Source organism: Pseudochaenichthys georgianus, chromosome 5 (assembly GCF_902827115.2).
Source record: "Pseudochaenichthys georgianus chromosome 5, fPseGeo1.2, whole genome shotgun sequence".
Classification (NCBI taxonomy): Eukaryota; Metazoa; Chordata; class Actinopteri; order Perciformes; family Channichthyidae; genus Pseudochaenichthys; species Pseudochaenichthys georgianus.
Genome location: NC_047507.1, coordinates 26,982,363 through 26,995,021, shown reverse-complemented (window position 1 = coordinate 26,995,021; position 12,659 = coordinate 26,982,363). Strand labels below are relative to the sequence as shown.

Sequence of the window (12,659 nt, the reverse complement as noted above, 5' to 3'; positions counted from 1 at the left end):
GGCTTACCCTTGTGAGGGTTAGCCCAGGACACGAAGAGTTGGTCATTAAGACAAAGCTCTTTTGATCTGTCCATATATGTGTGTAAAGCCCGGACTGGACACAACAGATCCTGCTGCTGCTCCCCGGAGGAAACCAGCGGCGGAGGAAATGCCTCAATGTCAATTGGGGTACACGACCCAACCACCTTTGGTGTAAAGGCAGGGTTGGGTTTCAACAACACTCTCGTTTGCCCTGGGGCGAACTGAGTGCATGAGGGATGACAGTGCATGAATATTGCTGACCCGCTTGGCGGATGCCAGGGCCAGTACTGCAGCACTGTCTTGAGTGACAGATGTTTCATGTCAGCTCCTTCCAGGGGTTCAAATGGGGTCATTTTGAGCCCATTTAAAACCACTGCCAGGTCCCATAAGGGCACCAGCGACCTGGAGACAGCCTGCGAGTTCCCTTCATAAAACGGCAAACCAAAGGATGTTGGCTAGCCGTCTTACCCTCAAAGCCCACATGGCATGCAGCAATAGCAGCCAGGTACACCTTGATCGTGGAGAAAGCTCTGTGTTTATCGATCAAGTCCTGTAGGAATGATAAAATCACCCCGACAGGACATTGAAAAGAGATGTGTCCTTCTTGAAGGCACCACTCCTCAAACACCCTCCACTCAGGGGCGGATCTACCGGGGTGGCAGCTGCCACCCTAAAACACATCCTTGCCACCCCAGCTGCCACCCCAGTTGGCAGCTTTGTTTTGAAATAAAAGTTGTGGCTCATCGGACATTTATGAGAAAAAATCTCTAATTTCCGACTGGAAGTGAATGCAGCACAAGACGAGAGCCAGTCCTTGGCGCGAGCTGAAATGTGATTGGCGGCAATTTCATTTTGAACGGGACAGAACAAATAGAGAAGCATTCGGTGAAGTAGACGGAAGGAATGAGGTAAGACTGATCAACTACGTCTCCTGTGAAATAAGTGTAGAACAAAGCTAATGTGTTCAGAACGTTACAGAAAAGAGAGAAGTTAGATATGTCCATGTGAATCATAACGTTAATGCTGATATTGAAACGATACAAATCCGGTTGAGTAACGTTATTATCAGTAACTCTTTACTTACTGTACAGTGTGCGTGGAACGTTAGCTAGTTTTTTGTTTAAAAAAATGTCATGCATGAAATATTTTTATATTATCAATCATTTAGCAAGATGTACGACCTGATCAAGGCTAAACGATTCTGCTCTTCAATAATAACTTTGAATCTTATTTCAGGAATCTGTTTGGATTGCAAGCAAAGATTGGGCCACAAGCTGGAGTTTGAAGCACACAGTAAGTGGGAAAACAAGCATTTGCCCATACAGCATTTTAATTTGAACACCATTATTAATAATGATTACTGGTAATATAAAAGAAAACAACGTAGTAAATGGACTTTGAATCTTATAGAAATGAAGAGGAAACGTGGCATTCCAAGTTTTTTCTCACCAAAGAGGATAGAAAGTGAGGCTGAGCAACAGGGAAGTGACAAGGTAAATGACCAGGGACATGAGGAGGTGGAAGGAGATGAAGAACAGCAACAGGAAAGTGTCAGTGATGAGATAGAAGGCAAAGATGAACACGGACAGGAGGAGGAAGGAGAACACAACAGAGAAGAAGAGACGGAAGAGGGAGAGCATCACATAGACAAGGTGCAAGAGGGAGAGAGCGAGAGACAACAAGACGGCATGCAGAGTTCAGACAGTGAGGGGGAAAGGAATATTCCTAAACCCTTGCAACCAACGGCCAGTCGAGTTGGTCCACATGGTATGAAAATTGTTAATATAAAGTATAATGCATCTGAATAAGATGCAAAAATCACACAAAAGGACATTTTGCAAAACAGTTTATTTAAGAGACAGGGCTAGCCTCAGTCTAATAAATATATTATTAATTCAAAAAAATTATGTTTGCCTTCCTTAGATAGTTTTGAGTATGAGGAAAAGGGTAGATTGTGAGTATTTTGTGTACAATGTATTTTATAGCAGCTGAGGTTGAAATTCAAAAATTACCCAAAACAATACACACCCAGGCCAAAATGTTGTGCTGCACGCATTAACACAGCCAGTAGGTTAAACACATATTGAATACATGACAGCTCCAAGCTGTGTTATAATTAGTTGATTATAATGTGTAATCAGTTGAGCTCTATTACAGAATATGTTTTACTCCCATTTTCTAGACATATCCAAGTCCAGGTGTGAGGAGCCAGCTCAGCCGACACGGGAGAGTTTCCCAAAGACCCTTCAGGGAGGAGCCAGAAGAAGCTTCAGAACGGACTGGTACAAAACTCATTCATGGCTTGAGTACTCACAGTCCAATGATTCAGCGTATTGTTTTCCCTGTAGACATTTCTCTTTACCTGATGCCCTCAAGACCGTTTTCACCTCAATTGACGTGTATCGTAACTGGAAAAAGGCCACAATGAAAGACAGTGGTTTCTGTTCTCATGTCCGATCTGAAAGCCATGTAAATGCAATGTTTGCATGGGGAGAAAACAAGAAAATGAGTGACAGAAATATCTCAATGATGGGAATAATTGATGAGCAAAATAAGAAACAGGTGATTGAAAATCAAAACTACATTAAAACACTAGCTGAGATTCTGATTCTAATTGCCACAAAAAACACAGCCCAGCGGGGTCACAGGGAGAATCCTGACTCAGAAAAAAAAGGTGTTTTTTTTAGCTATGTTAGATTTGCTGGGAAACCATGATCCTATGATTAAAAAAAGACTTGAAACGCAAGCTAAAAATGCAACATACACCAGTAAAACTATCCAAAACGAGATACTGGAATGTTTGGCTGCAATGGTTAAGGAAGAAATAATTCAAGAGGTTAAAAAGAGCAGGTAGTTTTCAGTTATTGTAGACGAAACTAAAGATCTTCAGAAAAAAGAGCAAATTTCATTTGTTCTGAGATACTATTACAATGGTGTTGTTCACGAGAGCTTTCTGGAGTTTGACGTGGCAGAAGGCCTGGATGCTGCTGCGTTAAGTGGTAAGATTATTTGTTTTCTTGAGAAACATGGGCTGGAGTATAAAGAAAGCCTTGTCGGTCAGGGCTACGATGGCGCTGCAGTGATGAGCGGGATACATGCTGGTGTTCAAGCGAAAATAAAAGAAGTAGCCAAAAATGCTTTCTATGTGCATTGCAGTGCACACTGCCTAAACTTAGTCATAGTAGACTCTGTCAAAAGTGTAACAGATGCGGGAAACTTCTTCTCATTGATGGAACGATTGTATGTGTTCATATCTGGGTCTTATGTACACAACAAATGGCTGGAAGTGCAGCGGGAGATGTTTGACGGTGCACCAAGGGAACTCCAAAGGCTTAGTGATACACGTTGAGCCTGCAGACATGTAGCATGTCGCAATGTTATGGATAGGTTACCTGCAATAGTACAGCTGCTTGAAGAGATTTCCTCTGAGAACCATCCACATAGAGCTGTTGAAGCCAGGGGGATATTGGTTCAGATTGATCTGAATTTTGTTGGATGCCTTGTACTGTTCCGAAAGGTCTTGAGTGACTCTACATTTTTGTCAGATATGCTCCAGTCCAAAACATTGGACTTGGCTAAGGCCGTGGAACTAGTTGAAGCACTTAAAGAGACACTGGTACAATATCGCAGTGAAGCCTCCTTTGATGAAGTGTGGAGTGAAGCACTTATTTTGTGTGAAAGAAGTAGCATTGAAACAACTTAGCGAAAGCCAAAGAGGTCAAGACAGACAACAAGGACCCTTCAAGATAGTGTCATCCCTTCCACTTTGGGACAGCATGTAGTTCCAGATGGCAAACACTCTTTTTGCGTCAATGTGTACTATCCAGTTATGGATAACATGATTGGAGAAATAGAAAGATGCTTTTCTCACACAAATTGCAACATAATGCAAGGTGTCCAGGCACTAAATCCATCAAGTGCTACTTTTTTGAGTGAGGAGGCTGTTCTTTTATTGGCTAATGCCTATAATTCTAATATTGAGGATCTTAAACACGAATTACATCAGACGAGGAGAGTACTAGAAAGAAAGAAGAAGGAAAAGGGGAGTCCTACCACTCTGATGGAGTTTGCTCAATCTTTGGACCCATACCAGGCAGGGTTTCCGTTAGCCGGTAATTACCGGTTTTTAGCTGGTAAAATTTATAAAAAACCGGTAAATTCAAAACCTGACGGTCAAAATGTCTGGTAATAATTAGGGAGGCTCCGATCGATCGGCCGCCGGTCATTATCGGCCGATATTCACTCTTAATAGTTTGATCGGTGCTCTCTATAAAGGCCGATCAGGAGAGCTGGATCTGATCGATATGGACATAAACGCGAGTGAAGTGTAACCGGACGCGAGAGAGAGATCAGATCAGCTGCTGAGTCTGACCGAGACACGCAGCTCTGCAGGATCACCTGAAGCCCCGCCCTCTGTTTAGCGCGCTGCAGGAGCTGCTTAAAGGCCCTGACACACCAACCCGATTTTGGGAGTCAGAGGCCGTCAGAGGCTGTCGGGCATTCGCGGTGCCGTAGTCAGGTTGGTGTGTCCCGCACCGTCGACCGTGACACGCCTTATTTGGACTGCCAGACCCGATGCATGGCCGATTCAACATGTTGAATCGGCCATGCATCGGGTCTGGCAGTCGGACCAAATAATCACTCTGATTGGCTGTTCAGCTAGCAAATCAGTGCATGAGAAGCGAAGCGGAAGGGAGGGACGTAAACAAACGATTTAAGAAGGCACACACAGACTGCTATTCATTTTCATCTCATCATGGTGATCTGGAATGATGCAAACGAAGACCTGCTCATCACCTTGATCCAGGAGAGGCCAGCTCTGTATGATATTACGGAGAAAAGATACTCTTCTTCTTCTCTGTCTTCCGGTTGTTGCCTCTTTTGAATGACGAATACACACTACCGCCGCCTGCTGGTAAGGAGAGTTATTGCCACTCACGCACTGAAGTCGGTGCGGTGTGTTCCCGTGCGACACATGGCCAAAACGCAGGAGAACACGGCCAGGCAACAGCCGACTTCAGCGTCGGCTAGTCCTCTGGTGACTGCTTGGTGTGTCAGGGCCTTAAGAAACTGACTGCTGTCAGGAGAGAGAGGGAGGGAGAGGGGAAAAGAGAGGCTCCGTTTCTCCCGTGTTATTATTCAAAGTTGATGTAAACTTCTGAATAATGTACGTTATCTACTACAAGTAGTTTGTTTGAATGTAATAATTATGTTGTTTGTTGTTTGTGGAATCATTTATTGAAAAATTAATCTGAATTTTTTTCGATCTGTTACGATTATAAACTGAAGCAATATAAAAATGAGCCCCGTGAACTGAGTTTTAAACATCAGCATATCTGCTCATAGTCCGGTAATTACCTGCTAACGGAAACTCTGCTACACAACTATTATTATTATTATTGAAATATGACCGGTAAGTTTCAAATTTGTCCGGTAAAATAAAATCTGCCCGGACATTTGACCGTCGAGAAAAAATCCTAGCGGAAACCCTGATACCAGGATGTTTTTTATGAGTTGTCCAGATTGTGTAAAATAGCAGTAGTTTTACCGGTGAGCAGTGCATCCTGTGAAAGAAGTTTTTCAACTCTTAGGATCATTAAGAGTTATTTGAGGTCTACAATGACAGAAAAGAGACTGTCAAGTTTGGCTGTACTCAGCATTGAATCCAAACGCAGTAAAGCTTTGGATCTCAATAAGTTTGTGAGGCGTTTTGCTGAACAACATGGAAATCGCCGCATTCAGCTGTTATAACCAACTTGATGCTCTGCTCACGAATGACTCGTTGAGCATAGAAAACTGTTAACGTGATAAACTTGTGTTAAGGGAAATGTGTACATTGGTCCTCAGTTGTTAAATATATATATATATATATATATATATATATATATATTCTGTACTCAAGCTCACAAAGGGATGTCAAAGGGATGTTTGACATTGTTGTTATTCTAAGTTAGCTCGGCTGAGCGAAAGGATGCACCTGCAGTGCAGAGTAAAATAAACCATGCCTAAGGACTTAGGACCCTTGGAGGGAGGCAGAGGTGGAGTGCCTCGTCCTCCCTCTTCTTTGTCTCACACCTCCTTTGCATGGAGGCGAGAGCAGAGCCAAAAATTCCCTCGGGAACGATGGGCATATCCAGCACATCCTCCTTTTCCCGGTCTGGGAGAGTGGTGAGGTTGAGCCATCTCGCTCTTTCCTGCACCACCATGATCCCCATTGCCTTGCCCCTTGCCTGGACGGCACAGCGTTGGACACAGAGACAAATGTCCGTGACCGCTGCCATCTCGTCCAGAGTGGCTGCCCCCGGGTTACCCGACAGGTCCTCGCAGAGCTCCGCTTGGTAGTAGGGATGCCAGCGATTATTCGAATATTCGTTACAGTCTCCGTAATCGAATATTACTTTTAAAAATCGATTTTATTTATTTATTTATTTTTTATTATTTATGTATTTTTTTTTTTTTTCTGGCTTAGTTTCAACCAAAATATATATAAATATATATATGCTAATAATAGTAATAATAATAATTGTAAATGGCCATTGGTCACACCACCAGTTTGTTTTACTGTAAACTTGGAGGAAGCCTGCGTGCAGAGCAGACTGCTGCTGCAGCACGCTACACACCGCACAGTCTAGGGAGGAGGCACCCTGGATTGGGACCTTGTTGCTGAAGGGCCGGTCTCTCCACGAGACCGACACCTCATCCAACATCTTCGGGAAGACTGGAAGGAGTTGTCTCTTTTTCCCCACTGCTTGGGGAAGATGTTTTCCCTCGTAGCGGGACCTGGAGGTCTCCTTGGCCATTTCGGGCCACGGGACGTTGAGTCTGGCCGCAGCGCGTTTACACACGGCCTGCAGGTCCATGCTCAGACCGGGCGAAGCTGGTGTGCTATCGCCCGGGAGAACAGCACTTGCCTCAGGCTTTGCAGCCTGAGCCGGTGACATGAAGGTGTCCTCTTCCTGTTCATCCGATTCGGACAGGAGGAACGCCAGGGCGTCCTCCTCGTAGTCAGGCCCGAGGACATCCTCCGCGGGTGAGACCATGGTGAGGTATAACCGGGAGCCCCAGCTTGGTGGAGTGCGGGAAACCGTTCCCGCGTGTCTTGCCGTCACCGGGTCCCGGCCTGCCAGGGCGCGGGATTCCGGTTCTATAGCCATAGCAGATAGTGAGCCCCAGACCGACACGGAGAGGGGCTCACTCTCTGTGGCGGACGCCCCCGTGTCCTGACTGCCGGTCGGCGTATCCGTGGACATGGGGGGGTCCTGTTCCGACAGGCTAGCTTGTCGAGCTAACCGTCGGCGGAGGCTCTTAACAGTGAAGCGGACGCAATGTCCGCATGAGCCGGGGTTGTCGATAGCGCCTCGGGCGTGTTCCAGCCCGAGGCAGGACGAACAGACCTGGTGTGTGTCTGTGCCCGATATCTTCAACCCGCAGCCGCAGAGTCGAGCCACCGAGTCCCTGACTCCTCTGGTGTGAGGGAGAGGGGCGTCCATCCTGGCCGCCTCGTGGCGTGGAGAGGGCCCGCTCTCGACAGGTGGGACGGGAGAAAAGATATTACCACCTTGTCCTTAATCCGGAGAAAAGGACGGTGTGGGTCTTTTATTCCCGGAGAATACTGACTGGTGTGACAGTATGCTCCTTTTTAATCCTTTTCCCCTCCGTGGAGGAGAGAAAAGAAAAAACTTCCTCGCTACCGTGGTGTCGGTAGAGAGGGAGCGAGCTAGCAACAGGTGTGCTGCTAGCTTAAAAAAATCGGACCTACCTTACTTTCCGGGGAAGAGAAGGGCGAGGTCGATTTTAATACTAACTGGCGTTAGTATTACCGTCTTCCTGCGAAGCAGAAGGAGTAGCCGGCGAGCGCCCGTCGACCGAAATGGGTATTTGGGTTCAGTCTGTGGACCGTTAAGCTTGCCCGGCTACTGTGAGATGTGCTCTGAAGCGAGAAGAGGTGTTTGAATTACGCATGCGTTGCGGTGCAAGCTACTTATAGGGGGTGAATTCCCTCATGCTGAGGTCAAGATCACCAGCCAATCAGGATTGGCGTAATGAGATTGATGCTTCTGTTTGCTCCGCGATGAGGCGCATCCCATAGTGAGACATCGAACGGAGTGTTATGAATGAGAACTGAACGCTGCTTCTCCATGTTAAGTTTTGAAGGCTAGCATTAACCTGTTGACCCAAGACGTCTGGATTGTTCATAATGTATCCAAGTCAGAAGATTATAAGGGTATTTTAGCCCTAAACCATTCAGTTCTTTATAAACCAACAGTAGTATTTTGAAGTTGATTATTTTAAAGACGGAAAGCTAGAGTAACAACCTCAGAAGTGGAGTGACGTGAAGGTTAAATAATGGAAACACTGACAGAAACATACAGTAAACGGCAATCTCATAGCTGACATTAGCTGAACAAACTCTCAAAAGAGTGGAAAAATGTATGTCCCTGAGTGAGCTATTCTTAGTAGTGAGACTGACACAGTTGGTTGGATACACACACACACACACACACACACACACACACACACACACACACACACACACACACACACACACACACACACACACACACACACACACACACACACACACACACACACACACACACATGCACTATCAGTAGATGGGGCTATACAATGGTATAAAAGAGTAGTGTGCAGAAGTCACCTGTGCAAAAGGTTTCAGGAGACCGCAGACATGCTTAAGTTCCTTTTGTTAACTTCCATCGCAGCCCTGGGTAAGAAGTGCCTGATTCTTCTTCTTCTTTGACATTCTGCACACACTCGTTGGTGTCTGACTGTAACGCTTCCTGTGTCTCTGCTTTGTTCAGTGCTGGCTGAGCGTAGACCAGAGCCCAGGTATCTAGAGGATGACAGCGTCGAGGAGAGAGTTGTGGGAGGCGAGGTGGCCAGACCCAACTCCTGGCCCTGGCAGGTACCCTTAACTTTTGTGTTCCTGTTAAAAAAACAAACAGTTTGACTGTCATATACTAATATATATTAAAAAAAGATTAAAAGACAATCATGTTTTTAAACTTTTTCTTCCTTTTTTTCTGTGGTGAAAGTAGACTCAACCACAATGTAAAAACATTCTGGTCTCAATAAGCATTTTGCCTTCTTCCAGGTCCTTAGAGAAGATACGCTATATGTATTTGTTTTATCTAATGCTCACAAGTTAAAAGGAATGAATAGTATTTTATCTTATTTATTTTTGTTGTGGGACACCTCTATTATGAACTCCTACATGAACATGTCTAAGAATCCGCAAAACTAAAAACAGTTGTATTGTAATACCTCTGATCCCTAATAATGCATACAATTTAATTGTCAAGTTGATCATATGTTTCATACATATATACAAAAACGAGTAACTATAGCTGTTAAGAAAATATACTAATATTTTTGTTTAATAACACCTGTTTTGGATTGCAAGGCTTTTTATACAATTACATCATATTTATAAGTTTGGTCATACTGTATGTTTTGCATGCAAATTCAGTAACGCATTATTTAAAAATAAGTTTAGTATTTCGGTAAATGTATTTCACTTTTTTCCCCACTGTTTTATAGCCAGATTTCAAATGTAAAATAAATCAGCACAATATGTTTTGCATAAACACATTCACAAAGTTCCTCAGGTGCTTTTAAGACTTGTGAATGCCTTAAAGCATTTTCAGTGTTGGGAACGCTGCCAAGAAGCACATTGCTTTAATCTGGATAGTTCACCTTCTTGTAGTTGTAATGCTCTCTGTTGTCACTTTTTTTAGATCTCTCTTCAGTTCAAATCTGTTAGCAGCTACCGCCACACCTGTGGAGGAACCCTGATCAAGAGAGGATGGGTGATGACCGCTGCTCACTGTGTGGACAGGTGGGAGATTCCAGAAAAGCTGCTGAGCATACAAATAACAGATATAAGATTCAAGTAGCAGGTTGTGTGTTCTCACAGTGCTGAATATTTCTTAAAGTGAATAGCCTAACATTTTGGGTTGAAATTAGACTGGGAACTTTGGGTTCTTTTCAGCCATTCAAATATTAACGTTCTGTACGTCCACAGTTCCAGGGATTGGCGTGTTGTTCTTGGAGATCACAACATCAACTCCCATGAGGGCTCTGAGCAGTACATGAGCGTGAGCCGTGTCCACATCCACCCTAACTGGAACTCCAACAACGTTGCTGGAGGGTTAGTGTGTATAACTCATGATGTGACCTAAACATATCACATTCTGATATATGTACAGTGCATATTAAAAAACAGAGTGCATTGAGTTACTTATAAACCTATTAAAGTAACAAATATTGTCAGATGGATTTGTTCTGCTGTGTAATGTTGGATATAGGCCTACTAGCTACATTATGTGGACATACAATTGTAATATTTACAAAATTAAAAATTCTGACTTTTTACTCAAAGACCTCTGGCGTTTGATAACTGTAATCATCAAATTAAGTCATACAATAATAGAGAGAATAACCTGCAGATTAATTAAAAATGAAAAGAATTTGAGTTGCACCCCTCAACATAACAATCACATCTTGAAATGAAAATATCCTTTTCTGAAACAAAACCATTACATTAAGGAGAAAATATGTTTAACTCCTTGACTTGTGGACACGCTGGTCTGACCCTCAGGTGGGACATTGCTCTCCTGCGTCTGTCCACCGAAGCTACTCTCAACAACAACGTCCAGCTCGGCGCCCTGCCTCCCTCCGGTCAGGTCCTGCCCAACAAAAACCCCTGCTACATCTCCGGATGGGGTCGCACCGCGAGTGAGTGGGACGCAATGACACAAGTGCATGATATAACCAAGTTTGGCACTTAAACACAGTAAGAAAGACATCTGTAAATTACATCGCTTTTAAAAGAGATGTATGTTAGTGTAGATTCAATGCTATTTTAGGCATTATCAGGGTTGTGACAACAGATGTGTTTCTCCTCAGCTGGAGGTCAGCTGTCTGACCAGCTGAAGCAGGCCTACCTGCCCAGTGTTGACCACAGGACCTGCTCCGGCTACGGGTGGTGGGGCAGCACCGTGAAGGACTCCATGGTTTGTGCCGGAGGTGGAAGGGAATCTGGTTGCCATGTAAGCCTACGAGGTCTTAGACAGGGCTGGGTATGCCCTTGCATTCAGTATTTATTTTATTAGAATACTTCACTATGATTTGCACTCCTATTATAATGTCAATTTTAAAATAAACAATTGATACCGGATGTGGATAGAGTTAAGGAATGGGAATCTGGTGAAAGAGAGTATAGGCACTGCAAAGACATGGAGCAAACGGTCCGTGAATCAAACTGAGTTCTTGATGCATGTGCAGCAAGTACCACGCGGCCATCCCTTTGCACACTATCAGTCATTGGTTAGCTACGATGAACAATTTGGAAAGATGTTAGCTTTTATATTTTTATTCAGTCTTCTTCCTTGTAAAAAAACCTGGTGTCGACATTGCCTAGCCCGCCGTCAGCAGGTCAGTCGTAGATTTGGGTGTGTTATGCCAGGGGTGTCTAATTTAGCTTTGAGTCTGTAGAATTGATCACACTTTAGGCAGATTCCTCAAGAGACACAAAATACTTTTTACATCTTTTTTCACCAGAACACTGAAAAGAACGTGTCAGAATGCAGTCCCCCTCCTATGTGGCAAAGTGAATTTCAACGTCCCCCACTGAGTGTAGCCTGACCCCTTCCTGTCAAAGAAGAGATTTTGGATGACTTGTGGGATTACTTGCTGCATCAGCAGGGGCATAAGTCAGTTAGCATGATCCGGGCTAGTGCTTAAGCTGCACAGTGTCAAAGTATTGCAAGTTCATGCTGTGCCAAAACTTGTTTGAGGCTGCTGTAGATCAGGAGGGGATATGAGAAACAAGCTCCACCCAGTTGAGTGCATTGTAAAATGGGGTGTTTTCTTCAAGCTCTGCGAAAAAGGTTATGGATTTCGCTGCTGAGGTTTGTCTGTGGTGTTTTTTATCTGACTCCAGGGTGATTCCGGCGGCCCCCTGAACTGCATCGTCAACGGAAACTGGGTTGTCCATGGTGTGACCAGCTTTGTGTCTTCCTCTGGCTGCAACACCACCAAGAAGCCCACCGTCTTCACCCGTGTCTCTGCCTACATCGGCTGGATGAACGGGGTCAGTATTTAACACTAACATATTAATCTATATTTAAATAAAAACCTCTCAATGTTAGTTACACATAATTTAAGTTACAGTACTTTGTTTATATGTCCACTTTATGCAGTACCTGTAGTCTTTTTTATACAGTCATTCATCCTTACAAGTATATCTGTGTGTGCAGCATCTTACGTGGATTATTATGGATAATCACATGATGATTCATTTGTCCTTGCTTTGCCAGATCATGGGTTGAGATGGAGAACGATCTCCATGGAGACGAGAGCTCACTCCAGATTCATCTCATTGTCTGCATGACTCCATCAGTATTAAAAGTCATATAGTGTGCATTTTACTCGCTTCATTTGTTGTGGTGCATATAAAGATTTATAAGAGCAAAGTTGAGTTGAAGTATAATTTAGAGGCAGAAGATCTATTCAGACAGCAGCGTCAATGAGTCATTTTTCATGTCCGGAAGTTTGTGTGAGAAGACATTTGGATACTCAATTTAATTCCAAACCAGTTAAACTGTCGCAAATAG

General features: G+C 44.0%; 1 protein-coding gene across 2 annotated transcripts; it reads left to right on the top strand.

Moving 5' to 3' along the window:
• The first annotated feature begins 851 nt into the window (after nucleotides 1-851).
• LOC117446913 (elastase-1-like) lies at nucleotides 852-12,473 on the top strand. Of its 2 annotated transcripts, XM_034083424.1 has the most exons (10): nucleotides 852-929; nucleotides 1,258-1,314; nucleotides 2,204-2,303; nucleotides 8,844-8,947; nucleotides 9,780-9,880; nucleotides 10,067-10,192; nucleotides 10,643-10,779; nucleotides 10,951-11,093; nucleotides 11,987-12,136; nucleotides 12,363-12,473. In XM_034083424.1, exons 5-10 carry the CDS (start codon nucleotides 9,855-9,857, stop codon nucleotides 12,372-12,374), a joined length of 594 nt encoding a protein of 197 aa, XP_033939315.1. In that variant the 5' UTR covers nucleotides 852-929; nucleotides 1,258-1,314; nucleotides 2,204-2,303; nucleotides 8,844-8,947; nucleotides 9,780-9,854; the 3' UTR covers nucleotides 12,375-12,473. The 2 variants fall into 2 exon arrangements, with proteins under 2 accessions (XP_033939315.1, XP_033939314.1); XM_034083423.1 differs by lacking the exons at nucleotides 852-929; nucleotides 1,258-1,314; nucleotides 2,204-2,303 and adding an exon at nucleotides 8,704-8,750.
• The last annotated feature ends 186 nt before the right edge of the window (nucleotides 12,474-12,659 follow it).